Genomic DNA, 18538 nt, shown 5'->3' with positions numbered 1-18538 from the left:
AGTATCTCAAAAATACTGCCTTTATCATGCAGGAGAATTTTAATCACACTGTTTAGCTTCACCAGCTAGCAAAGACTTTGCATCACACTCTAGTATCCTGAATTTTCATTCCAGCAAGAAAAAAGACTAGTTGCTAACAGGCTAAATGTTTGGCTCATAACTCACTCAGGGTGAGTTGTAACATGCCTAGGAGGGGTCATCTAACTCTGCACTTGATGAAACCCTATTTTCACAGCCTGTTGACACAAAAACCTTGAAGAGCACTGTCAGGTTAGTGACCCCCAGAATTCCTTGCAACTCTAGTGTAATTCTCTGATGCTTTAAGTCTCTGATATTAGACTGACTTTTTTCAGCCCCTCAGATGAGGTGATGAGATTATGTACGCAAAGTCCCAAATGGTGCTCAACACATAGTACTCGGTGCTCCATGAATTCTCATGCCCTCTTATGGTCTATCTAGTTCCTTTAATGTTTACCTACACTTAGTGGTGATTTCATCATTACTGATTGAACAACCACACTACACGAGAGTTTTAGGCTTGTAAGGCACAGTCATGCGTTGTCATATCCTTGTTGAATTACTTGACAGGCTAAACAGATGCAATCCTAGATAAAAGATATCCAAACAAGCTTTGGATCTGCTCAGGCACCCAGAAGCCCAAGGCAATGTGACTATCACCAGCCAACAATGAACAAACATGACAGACAGAAACCCAGGAAGCCAGGGGAAAATTTATCCTGTTCTAAATGTACATAGTACCCTTTCTGAAAGGTGGTGATGCATGGTAACTGCTCGAAGTAGTTACAGATCAAGTGGAATGAAGTGTTAATTGACTCAAGTGTTAAAATTTTCCCAACCTCTTGTAAATCATAAGCAATGACCAGACTCAGCTGAAAAATGATGGCTTTTAGAATTTCGTGGAGGCGTTTAGAGAAAACAAAAAACAAACAACCACCCCATAAGCATTTTTCAAATGAAAAAGTGAGGTAAATTAACAGCAGAATTATTTTCTATGTTTACTGTTGAGAATTGAAAGACCCCCCTGGACACCCATCTACTAATTTCTGCTGGTTGATTTCTTACCTTATAAAAATGATTTTACTTGTTTCATTTCTACACTAGCTGCATAAATAGCTTATATTCTCCATATAAGTAAACATATACTAGACTATATATGAGCAACTTATATGCTCCATAAAGGCAAAACTTTACAAAGTTTTCTTGTGAATTTCCCTATGTCTAACATAATCCTATTTGTGGGGGTGGAGCTGAGATTGTATGGTTATCAGACAAGTTAGAGAAGGAAAAGGGGTAAAAAAGGGAAGCAGGCCAGAGAGGATCCTCATTTTGTCCCTAAGTCATGTCGATTGCCAACGTTTTTACTCTTCCAGTTACAACCGCTGTGCCCTATTCACTCACCCCTGTGTTTATGGTCATAAATGAATCAGGATCATAGACTATTAGAGCTAAAAGGAACATCAAAAGTTACTTGGCTCAGTTTTAAAATTTATTTTTTCTGTTGTAAAATACATTTGTTCTATGTAATTTTTATCAGAAGCCTGATAAGAAAGAAAAAGGGGAAGGAAGGAAGGAAGGTAGGAAGGGAAAGGGAAGGAGAAAGAAAGGAAGAACGAACAAAAAATGAAGACTTGCGGGTGTCTGGGTCTCTAAAAAATCCTTTCAGAAGATACACAGGTGAGCAGGTCACAGCAAGAAAGCTAAATTAGGCAAACTTTCTGGAGGTATTGGACAGAGTTGATTAGATTTCCAGCTCCTAGCAAAGCAGTTTTCTTCCAGAAATTCCCTCCCTCCTCCTCTCTGTCTCTCTTAATAATTTTAATTTTGTGATTGGTATTCAGCTATTGTAGTTAATAAATTAAATACTAATCTCTACTCACATCCCAAGCTATTGAAATGGGCTTAAAGCTAATTTTAAAAAGTTTAGAATAAAATAGAAATTCAAGTATAAGAGAACGTCCAAAACAATGTGCAAACAATCCTATGCTTCTCTATTTATCTAGCATGGGGAACTGGGTTGAAGGGTATGGCTCAATGTTATTATGAGGGCTCCATAAAGAGACCCAATTAGAAAGAGCAAAGAATATATAAATATAGTAAGTTATTTAATTTAGTTGAAAGCATAGAGTGTATTTGTTTAAAATATATATGCCATACATTGCTCCCCCCTCCCCCCAGCCTCCTTGGGCTTTAATCAATCAATAATAATTTGACTCTAACTTCCAAAATAGCAGTTGGGAAGGTGCCACTGTGGGAGGGGCCAAGTTCATATATTTCCATTCCTGACAGGGTACAGATTGAAACTTACCTGGCCAGCTGTTAGCAGCAACTCTGAAGGCAAGAAGGTAAATGTTAGCGTTGCCTAGTATTATTTTTAACAACAAACCACTGCATGGGAAAATTGTTTTAAGTAACGCAGAGTAGATTGGATTGAAACTAAAAGATATGCTGTTTTTAGTTAGGCAACTGTCTTTTAAAAATGAGTAATTTGTTTTATGATGTTTTGAAGTTATGGTAAATGTGGCAATACCTATTAGGAAACAGCCATCATCTGTCACCTCCCTCAGCCCCCCAGCACCTGGTCACATGTCAGATATGTCTGGTTGATTTATTAAAAATGAGGATGTTTGAATAATTTTTAAAAATCTTTACATACTTGGCAGATTGTATACTATGTTTTCACTAATTTCTGAAATATAAAATGGTATAATATTTAGAATATCGGTATTTTAGATAATATGAGTTTACATTTCTCTTTGGCAATCTGAGATGGAAATGCTTTGATTAAATCTTTCACAAGTATTCTTTGTTTTTAGATATTGCTTATCCTTTAGTTATTTATAATTAGGTTTGAAAATCATTTCCAGCAGAATTGTGTCTATCTGTGTAAAGCTGAAATTTTATTCTTAGCTTATTAATAGCTTTGTAAAAATGGTGGAAATTTTTAGACATGAAATATTTTTGGGATATGAAATTCACACTTAGAATAGTTTGGGCTGTTAGAAAATCTACCACGTCTAACCTTTTACATTGTTACAATAAAGGAAATCATATTTTAGTAACTAAACTATTTATAATAGAGTAGAAAATCAATCTAAAGTTGATCCCACTATGTAACATCTCTATTAATCACAGCTACCTGCAGAATGTATAGAGTCAATGTGAAATATGAATTATCACCTACTGTTTCAAATACTAGAATTCTTTATACTGAAAAAAGGGCAGATGATAGTAAATAAATCCATAAATATTAAGTATTCTTATGCACCACTGTTTATATTCTTTACTAATGGGATATAAAGATGAATAAAAATCATGGAACTTTCCCCCAAAAGAATTATGGTTTGGAAGGAAAGACAGAAATATCAAAAACAATCACCTTATAGACAGAATCATAAGGGAAATAGAAATATGAACATTTGTCTTTCATATACAGACAAATGAACGTATATATGAATATAGATGCTATGATTGCAAGATGAGAAAGCACATGGAAAAATGAAGGCAATGGACTTGTCAATATTGTGAGAGCAAAATTCAAATTTATTGTTCAGGTGGCCAACCTCATTACTGATATTTGCCATCTGTACAATAAGTTTGCATTTGAGAATCAAAATCCTTCTTCTACCTTACTAGAGTTTAAATAATAAATCAATTGGGAAGCAGTACAGGCAAAAATATAACATTTTTCTTAATATCAATGTGAGTTTTCATTTCTTTTTTTCTGAATGAAATTGTTCCTTAATGTCTTTCTGTATAGTATGGTCGGTAGGAGGTGGCATTGGGGACTGTGAATGCTTTATCTGCTCCAGATGGCAGCATGCTGTAGGAGGAGGAAGGGTGGCTTGGCAATCAGATTGAATGGACTGATTTGCACACCAGCTAACACACATCATAGTGGAATATAAAATAAAGATAGTTTCTGACTCATAGGATTGTTCAAGAATTAGAGACAATATTTGTGAAATTCCAGGCACATTGTAGGCTCAAATTAAATGGTAGCTGTTATTATAAAGGTATTTATAATTGGGTTTTATTGATTCCTTGAGTTGAATAGATTTTTGAGGGACTTTACTATTTTGAAAGATTATTTCAAATCTGTTGGAAAATAATGATTACTGGAGTCATTGTATACATGTTTTTCAGGCTGTAGCTTATTAAGAGACAGCCTCCCTCAATAATCAGCATTTAGACTTAGCCAAAGAGTGACTTCTTTGTTTGGAGGATATTTTCCAGTGTACAGTAAAGACACATGTGGCACATTTTCTTAAAAGGTACCTAATGTCTTTTTGAATTAAGTTTAATAGACTAAAAAAATCTATTAAAGTGGGAAATGTTAAAACCACTGTACTAGTATACTGTTGAATTTAAAGCAATAACTATTTTTTCTTCTTGAGAGAGTGAGAGAGGAAGGGAGAAAGAGACACACACACACGGAGAGAGAGAGAGAGAGAGAGAGAGAGAGAGAGAGAGAGAGAGAGAGAGAGAGAGAGAGAGATGGAGTTGTTGTTCCACTTATTTATGCATTCATTGCTTCTTGTATGTGCTCTGACCTGGTATTGAACCTACAACCCTGGCTTATCGAGACAATACTGTAATCAATTGAACTACCTGACCAGGGCCAAAGCAATAACTATTTCTTAATACTTGTTATGTGTCATATGTCTGATGATAAAAACTAAAATAAAGGGGCTTACATTTCCATCTTAAAAATATACAATATCCATAGGCAAAAGACAAAAGACATTTTATTTGAGGGGGATAGGTCCAAAGTGAGATCTACTAGTATGTAAAGTTGTCTTGATACTTATGGAATAGATTATTGGGATGGGGCTGGGTCAAGGGCTGTCCTAAGGGAAGTCATTCCCTTACTTTGGTTCCATTACTTATGGTTCTACATTGTCAAGAGAAACCAAATGACTTCTAAACTCTCAGCATCTTTCAACCCTCTATTACCTCTTGGACAATATCAAGGGCTGATTAAAGTGCTTCAAGTCCTATAGGTTTCATATGTAATGAATCAAAATGAGGTGAAAATGTTAGCAAAGGACATGACCCATGACAATTTTTTGGGCATATATTCTGCCATAGAAAATTCATGGACAGTCCAGACAAATGTCTTAAGCAGAACCAAGAGAAGGGGTGGATTGAAGCTTTCTTGGTTGCTAACTTGACCATGGGGACATAGCAGCCTTTGACTTGATTTTACCTGATTAAAGGAAGTTCCACCATGAAGTGGGTAGAATTTTGCCCTCCAAAAGATGTGTTTAAGTCCCAATCCCCAGTAATAGTGAATGTGATCTTATTTGGAAATAGGGTCTTTGCAGATGTGGTCAACTTAAGATGAAGTCAAACTCTTGGGTTAAGGTGGGCCTTAATCCAATGACTTATAGGAAAAGGGATATTTGGGTGTACACACAGAAGACACAGGGAAAGACATATGTGAAGATGGAGGCAGAGATGATGACTCTACAAACCAAGGCGTGCCAAGGATTGCTGGCAACCACCAGCAGCTTAGGGAGAGGCATGAAGCAGATTTTCTCTGAGAGCCTCCAGAATGAACCAATCCTGCCAACACCTTGATTATGGATATCTGTCCTCCAGAACTGAGGAAGAATAAGTTCCTGTTGTTTAAGTCACCTGGTTTGTGGTATTTTTTTTTATGGCAGCCTTAGCAAAAGAATCCATATCACTGAATACAAATAGATCTCTATCTGTATTATTATAAATATTGACATCAATATCTATAGACCAGATGATGGTGACTTTATCTTCCAGTTTTTAATAGTTTACTGAATAACTGTATATGATTATATCTTGAGTATTTAAAATGAGAACTGTCTACTTATTTTTCTCTGATAAATATTTTCTCTCTGTTTGTTTGTTTTAGGCTGTCATCGGTTTCACTATGGAATCTCTCATTGCAGCAAACTCCAAATTTTGCTTTGATCTTTTTCAAGAGATAAGCAAAAATGATGGTGCTAAGAACATTTTCTTCTGTCCTCTGAGCCTCTCAGCTGCCCTTGGCATGGTCCGTCTGGGGGCCAGAAGTGAGAGTGCACATCAGATCGACCGGGTATGGATGCAGTAACTCTAGGTCCACTCTCAATGCCAGACCCTAATCCCATTTTGGCAAGTCAAGCTGCTCACTGAACCCTGGGCTTGCTCAGAGTCTTCATTTATATCCTTGCCTTGCTTTCTCTTGAATCCCACTATTCTTGGAGGCTCAATGAATCCTCAATATCCTTTATGGTATCTCTCCAACCTTCCCAGTCTGACAGCTTTTCTGATTCACCTTCTCCTGTCTATCTGTCTGCATGTCCGTTGCTCTTTCTCTCTATAATTATTGATACCAATATTGCTAGTAATCTTTAATGTGTATGTGTTTTCTCTTTCATTCATTTTATTAAGTAAATATTTAGTAGGCACCAGTTTCATGTCCAGTGGCTAAAGATCCCAGAGTCCTTCTTGACTCTCTCTCTTTCTCACTTCACATCAAATTTGTCAGAAAATGCAGGCTTTTCTTTGGAGATCTACACAGAACCAAGTACCTCCCACCACCTCCCGGAGGTCTCTTCTAACCTGGATACAATTTCCTCAGGAATTTCCTGCTTCCACTGACAGTATTCTCCATTCAGCTTCCAGGAAGGTCTTTCGAACACCTAAGTCAGACCCGATTTCTTATCTGCTTAAAACCCCCCTTTTTAATTTCACTAATGATAGAAGCCAGAATCCTTACAATGGCCCATGAAGGTCTGGGGATCTGAATTCCAGGTAACTGGTGATACCATTTCTCCCCATCCCCCCCCCCCCCCCCCCATCTTTCTCTCTCCAGCCAGGCTGGCCTCCTCACTTCTTGGAAAGCCCAACCCTCTGCTGCCTTAGGGCCTGATGCATTCCCTTTGCTTGCCACAGATAACTGATCTATAACTTTCTTTCTCCTCCAGGACTTTGAGCAGTGTTTACCTATTTTGATCTCTCAATCTAACATTGCATCCTGGCCCCAATCCCTAAAGATTACCTCTTATGGCTTTGCCATCGGTGCATGACATTTTCATTTTCTAACATACTGCATACAGTAATTACTCACTACATGTATTGCTTTAAAAAATATATTTTTATTGATTTCAGAGAGGAAGAGAGAGGGAGAAAGAAATAGAAACATCAATGATAAGAATCATTGATTGGCTGCCTCCTGCATGCCCCTATTGGGAATCGAGCCGACAACCCGGGCCGACAACCCGGGCATGTGCCCTTGACCGGAATCTCAAACCCGGGATCCTCCAGTCTGCAGGCTGACACTCTATCCACTGACCCAAGCTTGCTAGGGCTGTATTGCTTTTTGAATGTCTTCCCCACTAGAATATAATGTCCTAGAGGGCAGACATCTTTGTCCTAGAACAACGCTTGGCTTATGGTAGCCACCCAATACTGATATGTAGAATGAATGAATGAAAGCAGCAAGAACAACTTCTCAGGTTGCTGTCCCACCTTCTTGCCCCCGCGGACCCGCGACCAGCGACCACTACCGAACAATCTGTCCCGCACTCGCGTGAATCATGTCTGCTTCCTCCAGCGGCACTGCTATGAAGAAAGTGGTTCAACAGCTCCGGCTGGAGGCTGGGCTCACCCGCGTGAAGGTTTCCCAGGCAGCTGCAGACTGGAAACAATTCTGTCTGCAGAATGCTCAACATGACCCTCTGCTGACTGGAGTACCTTCAAGTACCAATCCCTTCAGACCCCAGAAAGTTTGTTCCTTTTTGTAGTAAAATGAAATTTGAAAGTGTTCTAAACCACTTTTCTTGAACTGGTGAATATTCAAAGAGAGCTAAATCTGAAGGCTGTACAAAAAGCTTATCCTATAACATGTGCCACACTATACAAACTTCTGTTTTTGTCAGTCCTTAATACCTACCTTTCTGAATTTTCATGAATTTCTATTTCACAAGAATGATTATTTTATATATACTGGCAGCATACAAATAAAATACTTAGTATAAAAAGAAAAAAAAAAGAACAACTCCCCAAATAAACTACAGGCTCCTGAGGTTGGTCTTATACTTCCCTTGATCTGAACCCCACTACTGTCCCTAATACAAAGGAGTGAATTCTTGGATTAAGGCAGAATGAGTTTAGGGTCATACTACTTTATTCACTTACTTTGATTTGGTATTATTTCTTTAGCAAAACTTAGCTTTAGAGTGTGATTGGCATCATCCAGGTCAGGTTTCAGGTGTTTTTTCTCCAGGCACTTGGGTGTCACCTGCCAGCAAACCTGGCCTCCTAACTGTCTGCGAATGCTCTGGACAACATGTTTTCTCCTGTCCTCCCTCACTTGATTGATTTGAAACTGTAGATCAGCACCATCTAACATAGATAGAATTTGAGCCATATATGTAATTTAAAAATCTTCAGTAGCCATACTAAAAAAATAAAAGGAAATAGGTGAGACTAATCTTAATACATTTTATTTAACTCAATGCATCCGAAATATTATCATATCAACATGTAATCAATTAAAAATTTAAATGAGATATTTTACCTTCTTATTTTTTTTCATACCAAGTCTTCAAAATGCAGTGTGTGTTTTCAAAGTTAATTCAGACTGGTCAATAGCCACAGGTGACAGTCTTAGGAATACCTGATACTCTTAATTTAGTCACGGTCATTCCTACATGTCCTAAGGGAGTATGGGTAGCATTCAGTTGACCTCCCCTCCATCCCACCTCACATCCCAAATGAAAAGAAATGTCCACATTTCTTTAAACTGTTGTTGATTGTTTTGTTGGACTATGTAATCATTGTCATAGTCACATCATTAAAATGTTTCTGAAGCTCTTCAGACTTCGAGCTGTTCCTATTGTCTGAAAGGCCCCATGCCATTATCACGCAGGTACTCCACTTTGATGAACTTTCCCAGGAGAAAACCAAAGCACTGGATCCCTGTCTGAAATACAAAGAGCAGGAGGCACTGGCTGACAGCCCTCCGGAAGGGCAGAAAGGAATGACCAAACCTCTGACTCCACAGGTGAGCCACCCGTAAACTGCTGCTTCTTGTCTTTACAAACCGTTCATGCTGACTGTCCTGTGGTGCTGATGGTTGTTTATCCCCACACATTATGTCCTGGCCATCATCCACAGCTCCAATAACAGCAATAACTCCACATGACCCACAATTCCTATCTGTTTATGTGTCTTAAACATTCTTGGCTGTAAGCCACTTTCCTAAAGAGTAGAATCTAGTATTGTCTGTTCAAAGCCATTCTACTCACCTACTTTTACAGACCACAGCTCCCCAGGATGGAGCCTGGTTGAGGATGAAGGGCAGTAAGGGGAGGAGGGATTAGCTGTGGGATTTTTCCTCTTCCCCTCCCCCTTTTGCCTGTTTTATTTCCAGCTGAAATCTGTACTAACACACACAATTTTTATTGGTTGTCCCATAACCAGGAGCAGGAATTACATATCCCTCCACCTTAAAAAGCTTAAGAGGCAGGTGCAGAGAAGATTGTCTCCAGATGTATTTTTCAAGGATAATTTTCCACTGGGACTCTCTGCTCTCCTTCTTCCTCTCTTCATCTCATCTTGCTCCCCTACATGCTAACAAAGCCAATTTGCTTTGAACTGGCTATGACCACATTTTGTTTCTTTTGTTAGGTGGAGTCTTCAAAGGATGGGAATGAACTTCTCAGTTGCTACTTTGGGCAGCTTCTCTCCAAACTAGATAGGATCAAATCTGATTACACCCTGAGTATTGCTAACAGGCTTTATGGAGAGCAGGAATTTCCAATCTGTCCGGTGAGTTGGGCAAGAATGGTGTTTAGAGCTATCATGGAACTTACTATTTACAAATCACCCGCCATCCGGAACACAGATCTCGTTGACAGGTTGTGCACTGTGGACTGGTGGGATGTCCAGGACCCACCTCCTCTCCCATGGCTGCTATGGCCCTCCTCCCAGTTCTCAACTTGAGCCGTTTACGAGGCTTCTTGTGAGTGGGCTAGGGTGGATGGAAAGAGGGTCATAGGACTAATAGCCTTCAGAGCATGTGTGAGCTTGATAATGCTGTTTTTTCTTGTGACCTCTTTCTTAATCAAGGTGCCTGGTAGCTGCACTTGGTAGCTCCTTCTTCTGTTGTCCCTCCTATCCCTGTCTTCCAAGGCACTTCCCTAAAATCACCTTTGGTGCCATCATCAAGCCACCCCGCCTCCCCCCCCGACCCCCTGCCCCGAGAAATTGTACTCACTTAAGGAGCAGAGTAGGGTAGCAGAAGAATACTGTATTTGGAGTCAAAAGGCACCTGTGTTGTCTCTGTGGCTACACTGCTTTGTCCCTAGAACTAGTTTCATCTGAATCTGGGCTTCAGTTTCCTCTGTCACCACTAGAGGGAGCTATATACATGGCACTAAACATGAGGGGAGTGACCAATGGCAAATGTGCCACATAGCCTAGGGCTGGCCTAGAAAGGGAGAGGCAGCCTACTTGGACCAAAATAAGTAGTTTTTTCACAATGGAAATGAGATTCTACATGCTGTTTTATTAAAAATCTGGCTTTATTGAGATATAAATTCATATATCATATAATTACTAATAAAATGTACAAATTGATGATTTTGGCATATTACATTATTAATTTAAAAATTGTATATCTATAACAAAAAATTCCACTTTAATAATTTTAAATATACAATTCAATGGAATTAATTATATTCACAATGTTGCATAATCATCACCCTATTTCTAAAACTTCTTTTATCATTTCAAACAAAAACTTTGTAACAATTCAGCAGTTTAATTTTTTTGAAATAGAAGCATTTTACAGCTAAGTTGCTCAAGATACTTGATATTTATCTTGTGATGTCTTCACAAATGAAATGTCCAAATACAAGGCTATCTGGTAGGAAAGCCTGTGCCATTATAACTATGGACTGCCCCATAACCAAGCATTCTAGGTTTGAAACTGTCACTGCAGCAGCTGAAATGTCTGGCTTATCAAGACTGGGGGTAGACAGAGACTGACACACATCCAGTTTGAGTGCTGAGGCCCATGACTGCTTCACTTCTAACTATTAGCATAATGATATGATTTCCATTTGTTTTAATTTAACAGGCGTACTTAGATGGTGTGATTCAATTTTATCACACAACGATCGAAAGTATTGACTTCCGGAAAGACACTGAAAAGTCCAGACAAAAGATTAATTTCTGGGTTGAATCTCAATCCCAAGGTAAGAAAGACCAAACGTGTTGTAGCTGGTATTCCTTCCATTTAAAAGCAAAGAGCTCAGCCCAGCTTTTCACATTGCTCATCTGCCAGGGACCGGATGCTTACAGGTGTGGACTGGGTCCAAAGCTTCTTTTGAGTGCATCAAGCAGTTAAAATGCACAGGTACTATAGTTACTGTCGCTTCTCTACTCCCATCATAAAGGTGATGTGTCTTTCAGCCCAGTATAGGGTCAGCAGGACATTAACTCTTTCCATTTCTTTTAAAAGGTCAGTAAAAAGATTGTGAAGAGAATCTAGTTATTCATAAAGACATGGAAATAATAAAATCCTTCTTCTTATCAACTTTTCACTAGAAATATGTGTTCTGTGTGAAGGGGGATTTTCAGATAGTGATGAGTGGTAAACATTTGAGTTCAACATAGATAGCATTATTTTTTAATATGAAACTCCCTTTCCAACTTCATCCAGCTCCCAGCAAAATGGAAATTTCTGAATGGACTGTATAAACACGGGACTCTCAAAGCAGTGCCCCCGCTCCCAACCCCCATCATATTTAAATACAATCGGTCTCCCTGCCTTGCTTGCTGGCAGCCCAGTCGTCAAACCATGATCTTCAGCCATGACCCCTCTGAGCACTAATCTCCATCTACCCTCTATTCTTTATTGTCCTCCTTCTAATGTTTTCTTCAATGTAAGCCATTTCTATGGCTGTTCCAAAAGACATAAATTGTACTACTTTGGAATAGTATCAGTCATTGTGTATTGCCCATCTCTTACACCTGTGCTTAACTTGGCAGAGTACAGGGTTCTTCACTGCTGTGATGTTTGCATTAAAGCAAAACAGAAACTGCACAAAACTGGGGCTGATTGCAGTTCAATTGCTCAAATGACCTTGGTGTTGATGACCTTTCTGGTTCTCAGTAGCCACATCTGTAAAATAATGGAGTAGGAATGAGAAGACGTCTTACCTCCATAAAATTTCATAATTTGTATTTTCTTTAGTAAATGGAACCCACAATTTCACACTCTAAATAATTTCTCCTCATAGGTTCGGTTTCTTGTTTCAATATTTATAATGCTGTAAATGCTTTCATTATAATTTAGTGTTTTCTTTGATACTGTTGATCATTCTAATTTTTTGAACCTCACCAGTGTTTTTAGCACTAAATGTTCATTTGCCTATAGAATCAAAACTCATCTTCCCTCTAAAATATCCACTGATATTGGAGTTTGTCTGTCATATTAGAAATATTTGGGACCCCATTACAATACCTAGTTTACAACAAAATAATTTAGCATATTTAAAAACTATTCTTTAATTGAGCTGTAGGGAGTTTCAAATATGCAATAGCTATTTTAGTGTGTTATATTTATTTATAATTAATATACAAAGTAACATTGCCTTAATAAGAACCCTCCCAAGTGTAGAAATTTTCAGAATTGATTTACATGATGAACTAAGAACAAAAGAAAGCTAGAGAAGGTTTAAGACAGGGAGTGTGTCTTTTATTTTTTTTTAAATGTTTTTATTTATTTTAGAGAGAGGAAGGGAGAGGGAGAGAGAGAAACATCGATGTGAGAGAGAAACATCAGTTGATTGTCTCCTGCATGCCCCATACTGGAGATTGAGCCCAAAACCTGGGCATGTGCCCTGACTGGGAATCAAACTGGTGGACCTCTCCAAGAATGTGGGATGTTCAACCAACTGAGCCATACCAGTCAGGGCAGGGAATGTATCTTTTAAAAGACATCTCTGATTATAGGCTGGAGAACAGTTTAGAAGTAGACTAGAGTGGAGATGGTGAGAGGTGGATGAATTTGAGAGATATTAAGATATAGACCAGAAGGATTTTACCAAATACTTGGATAGATGATGGATTGTTTAATGAGAGTTAGAGGCATCAGGAATGACCCTTAACACTAACATGAAATTGTAATTTCTCAAAGTGAAAAGCAGAGTCTATGAGCCCAAATAAAGAAATCACCTTTCTGACATGCCATTCATGTCACCTTATAACAGATGTCAAATATTTTAATTTACTTTTTCAGGTAAAGATTTTCCTACCTGGGAATATGCCCTATCCTCTCCCTATCTCCAGTCTTCTTCACATTGGCTTAGGGCTTGGGTGCTCCTGCCTGGCCTTTCCTTGAGGGGAATAACCAAACTCCAAAATTATTTGTCTTCACTTCTTTCACAGCCCATAAAAAATTTCCCATGCCTTTAAGGTTCCATTTAGTTGCCAAGAGGAAAAACTTTAGATTAAGGTATGAATGTCTAGTTTTTCTTTAGTTACTTAACTCTCCCAGAGTATTTTAAATATATATGGTGACAAAATAATGTATTATTATGAGATTTAAGTGGAAATCTTCTTAAGGTGCTCAGGCCTAGGCATGCATTCCAGTAATGGTACTGTTGATTTGCTATTTTGAGGTAGAAAAGGATGTGTACTGAAAATGAACTATTGCCTGATAGCATGGGCTTTTCTGGTCTGCCTTAGGGCTGTGCTATTGTGGAAGGAGGTCCAGCACTGAACCAAGAATGGGAAGGTCCTGGGGACTGATCTCAGTCAGCTTCCCTGCTTTTTGGCTGTGTGGCCTCAGTCCTCATGAGCTATAGTTTATTATCCTATAGAGAAAGGATAACAATATCTACTTCTCATTGGTGATGTAGGATGGAATGAGGGAGGGCATGTGAAAGTCTCTAAAAGATAGGTTTTATATCATTGATGCGTACATTTATGTGCATTTTTGTTTATGCATAAGCATATGTATGCTGCTGTGATGAGTGCTTGAGACAGGAAGTTTATACAAGAGCCCTTTTTCTCAAGGATGTGATAATATAATCAGGCAGCAGGATCTCTACTCTGAAGGAGAAATCAGGGTGTAAGATGTCTGTTGCCAATTTCCCACCACAGTGATAGAACCAGAAAACCGCCCTCAGTTACACAGCTCTGAATTAGATGCTCCTCCCACTGCTCCCAACCTTACCTCTACTCCTTCCCCACCCAGGACTCTGAGTGGTTTAATTTTCTTGGGTTAGTTCTTGAATGAGACACTCTCTTGCCCTGGGCATGTTAAGCTGCATTAAGAAACAAATCTGTCTATGAATACTTTTGATACAATTCATATTTAAAATATTCTCTGGAATTTTTTTTTTTTTAGGTAAAATCAAGGAACTCTTCAGCAAGAATACCATTAACAATGGGACTGTCCTGGTGCTGGTGAATGCTGTTTACTTCAAGGCTAAATGGGAAAAATACTTTGAAGTTGGAAACACAGTTGATGCACCTTTCTCTTTAAGCGAGGTACTATATTAGAGCATGCGTGTAGTTTCTAATGATTCCACTCACCGTTTCCACTAAGAATGGTTTGTAGTATGTATACTCAAATCTAAAGCTTAGACCCCTGGGTTATAGCTTACATTTATAATAAGAACACATTTGCTGTTAACAAAAATCAATATGTGGAGTTTATTGGGCCTTCTCTCTCTCTCTCTCTCTCTCTCTCTCTCTCTCTCTCTCTCTCTCTCTCTCTCTCTTTCTCTGGTGTCAGACACTGCACTGAGCATTTTCCATTTATTATTTCATTTGTTCCCTAAAATCACCTTATGAAAATAGGTGATATTATTATTATTCCCACTAAGGAGCTGAGGGGAAAAACCACAAAGGTTAAGTTACGTAGCCAAATCCATGCGTTAGGATTCCCATTTGTGTTTGCCTGAAAAACCTATGTTCTAAACCACTAGGCTGTAGAATAGGAGGAAAGGGAAAAGTCAGACCCAGCCCAACACTTGTAAGCTGGATCACTGTCAAGGGCTTCATGTCCTCATCTGTAAATTGCTAGTCCTCCCACCCGCATACTGTAAGCTTATCTGAAGTTTGAGGTGTCTGGGGCTGTGCCCTTGCCTCTGATGGAAGTACATGGAACAGGTACTGTTATTTACTATGTAGGTGACTATCATTTAACCAAGGTTCCCACTGGCCCTGCAGTGGGGTCATTCAGTCCAGCTCAGACAGGGGATCGAGTGAGGCCATGAGGCTGGGGTAGCTGAGGTATAAAAGATATAGAGAGCTGTAAGGATTGTTTCTGCCGGCTAGGCTGTGAGTAGGTGCCTGGATAGATAAGCTACCAATAAATGGTTTTAGGAGCTGAATAATCCCTTAAAAACCACAGGAGGAAAACGTGTTGGCAAAGTAAGGGCCTGTGGGCAGATGACTCTTAGGTTGGGTCACTGGTGTGGCTCAGAACTTCTGGGGAAGACCCTGCTCAACTTAATGGACCCCTGTTTTCACAGAAGTTGGGGACCAGGTGAGTTTGTAAGCTTATCATGGCAGTCCTGACCTTCTACCTTGTTCATTCGCTGCAGAATGAGAAGAAGACTGTGAAGATGATGAATCAAGAGGGTATGTTTAAAATGGGCTTCATAGAGGAGGTGAATGCACAGATCCTTGAAATGCCGTATACCAAGGGCAAGCTCAGCATGTTCGTCCTCCTGCCGTCTCCCTCTGCAAATAACCTGAAGGGCCTACAGGAGGTAAAGCTTCATTTTCCTATCTCTTCAAAATGTTTTATTATGGATCTTTGGAGAGCAGCACCATCTACCATTTACCTCCTGAGGCAGGGTGGTATCTGAGCTGTCTGAGATAAGCAAATAATATATAAGAATCTGAATTCGCTGAGCTATTTATTCATTATTTGTTGTTTAGAAAAGAACAAATGCCAAACATGTAAGCTAGGGCTTTCCTCTCTAATCCCATTTTGCTCTCTGGAATCGTATTTTTCCAGATCACCGAATCTGAATGGGGAGTAACTTGAGAATTGCTACAGATAAGCTAGTGCTTCCTTTTCCCTGAACATCCTGACTGCTGGCCTCTCAGTCAGACTATTTTGCTATAGCTCAGTTAAAGACATTTTAGCTGAATCCTGCTTTGGGATGCCTGTACTTGGACAGCAGTGGGGATGCTGATACTGGAATAGGTTGTGTGTGAGGTGGGAATTAATAAAAGCTTGGGAGCTCAACTACACATCCTGTAGGGTAAAGAGATACAGAGGGAGAGAGAAACAGAGAGAAACACTGGATAGTAATTATTATAATGACCATTATTCAAAATGTATTATGTGTCTGCACTAAGTTAAGTATTTTAAATACATTATTTTGTTTAATCCTTGAGGAACTTGATGGTATTATCTCTGTTTTATAGAAGAGATTGAACTTCCAATGTCAAGGCTTGGTCATGCTCACCCAACTTAATCAACTGAGCTTTGAATACTTGTCTGTCAGACCCCAAAAAACCCTGGAACTCAAGTTGTTCTGCAACTTCTTGTCCCAAGTAGATCACAGGAAAGGATCTGGGGTGTTTATCTAAGGCGTCCCTTGAGATAAACTTTAACCGTGCAGGTATGGGACATTCAAGTAGTTGCTAGCAAAGAGGCTACTCTATGGAAGCAGGACCAAGGGGCAGGCTTAGGACCAAAAAAGACCAGAAGCTTTAATTTAAATTCTAAGCGTATGCAAATTAATTCAATTAACTGGCAGAGGAATTACACCACATGAAATATATGCAGTTGCAAATCACACAGCACTTTATTACTCACACAATTCCTGGTGCTACGGGTACAGGCTTAAATGAGATCCCGGTGGTGCTGTCTCCTCTGGGTTCCAGCAGCTGGGCTGGTCTTGTCCGGATGCAAGGGGCCGGTGTTCCTCACCTGAGAGCTTGGTCACGTCTCAATTGGGAGTTACTAGCCGTTCTTCTGTCAGCTGGCAGGAAGAGGAACGTGGAGCAGCATCACTTGCCAGACTGACAAAAGGACGTGACTTTGTGGCTGTCTTGACAGGCGAGCACTGGGCTGGTCAGGATCCCCATTTTTAAAGCCTGCACCCCATTTGCAGCAGTCCAGGTGGCTATCAATGAACTACGTCAATGCACACATGTTTATCTCAAACAGGGCGAGAGGCTACATGTGGTTATCTAGGGAGAGTACATCACTCACTCAAGAGGTTATCTTGACAAGTCACTCTGAGTTATTTACTGAAGTTCAAATCCTTATCTATGAGGTACACACGCTTCAGGGCAGTGGGGAATGTGTTCTTAATATCACACTTTAAGTTTCAAGGAAAGTTAATTTAAACATTTTAAAACCTTCTTAATATTTTTTAGGCATTTAAAAAGCATTTTTAAACATTTCTATATATTACTATGACACTTCTAAAGAGAAAAGAAATTTGCTTGGAAGAGTTTTAAATGAAATCAGAGTAGTTTGAGGTGTAGGAAAAGAACTTGAAGATTGTTACTATCGTTGAGTAGAATCAGGCCCTGAGAAGTAATTGGGGTATTCTTTGCAGGCTCATAATCTGACCCTTAATATTGTTTTCTTCATCTTGCAGCTTGAAAGGAACATCACTTATGAAAAAATAGTGGCCTGGAGCAGTCCAGAATATATGTCAGAAAAAAGAGTAGCTGTCTCCTTTCCCCAATTCACCCTGGAAGACAGCTATGATCTCAACTCTATTCTCCAAGACATGGGCATCACGGATGTCTTTGATGAAAAGAAGGCTGATCTTACTGGAATCTCTCCACATTCCAGTTTGTACTTGTCGAAAGTTGTCCATAAAACCTTTGTGGAGGTGGATGAAAATGGCACCCAGGCAGTCGGAGCCAGTGGGGCTGTGGGCAATGTAATGTCTGCACCATCCTGGGAGACCTTTAATGCTGATCACCCTTTTCTCTTTTTCATCAGACACAACAAAAACCAAACCATTTTCTTCTATGGCAGGGTCTGCTCTCCTTGAAAAGGGCACAGTGTCTAGTACCTGGAAGCTGGAAGAAAACAGCAATGTAATCTTCCCATAGCATAACGTGGGCATTTTTTGCTAATATCTAAAGCCGATGGAATTTCATCACAGTGTCATGTCCCCTTCATTCCAGCTTTTGGCCTGGCCTTGTCCTGCTCTTTTTCTCAACCTGTAGTTGATTTTCGTCTAAGTCCCTTAATATTGAAGGACCCTTGCTACCTCTCTTACCTCTCACCACCCTGAGTTTTCAAGCATATAAAAAAATTCAACCTTTGGATCTTAAGGTCAACATCATTGAGAATGATATTGACTTTAAGTTACCTACTTCCGTTTGAGGGAATCATGAAAGTTCAAATCATTAGACCACTTCTAGGAAATGACAAACTCAGAAACCACTTTAATATGGGTGACAAGAGAAAATGTTTATATGGAATGTATTTTGGATACTCAGCTCTGTTTCTATGGCAGTTAAAATTTCGGTGCAATGGGCAAGATGCATC

The 18538-nt window shown here is 39.4% G+C and overlaps 2 protein-coding genes across 4 annotated transcripts; both read left to right on the top strand.

The window, feature by feature from the left end:
* Positions 1-2321: 2321 nt before the first annotated feature.
* On the top strand, positions 2322-18035 carry SERPINB12 (serpin family B member 12; the record flags this gene model as incomplete). Of its 3 annotated transcripts, none has more annotated exons than XM_080686753.1 (8): positions 2322-2363; positions 5909-6094; positions 8912-9046; positions 9673-9813; positions 11126-11243; positions 14405-14547; positions 15609-15776; positions 17631-18035. In XM_080686753.1, 7 exons carry the CDS (start codon positions 5927-5929, stop codon positions 18033-18035), a joined length of 1278 nt encoding a protein of 425 aa, XP_080542879.1. The 3 variants fall into 3 exon arrangements, with proteins under 3 accessions (XP_080542879.1, XP_080542877.1, XP_080542878.1); XM_080686751.1 differs by lacking the exon at positions 2322-2363 and adding an exon at positions 3831-3920; XM_080686752.1 differs by lacking the exon at positions 2322-2363 and having other exon boundaries at positions 5927-6094; positions 8912-8986.
* LOC308257331 (guanine nucleotide-binding protein G(I)/G(S)/G(O) subunit gamma-5-like) lies at positions 7551-7784 on the top strand (the record flags this gene model as incomplete). Its single annotated transcript, XM_080686755.1, has 1 exon — positions 7551-7784. Exon 1 carries the CDS (start codon positions 7578-7580, stop codon positions 7782-7784), a length of 207 nt encoding a protein of 68 aa, XP_080542881.1. The 5' UTR covers positions 7551-7577.
* Positions 18036-18538: the final 503 nt, after the last annotated feature.

Source organism: Plecotus auritus (genome assembly GCF_963455305.1).
Source record: "Plecotus auritus genome assembly, chromosome: 8".
NCBI lineage: Eukaryota > Metazoa > Chordata > Mammalia > Chiroptera > Vespertilionidae > Plecotus > Plecotus auritus.
Note: the sequence above shows the minus strand (reverse complement) of the source record. Positions and strands in the feature narration are given on the sequence as shown.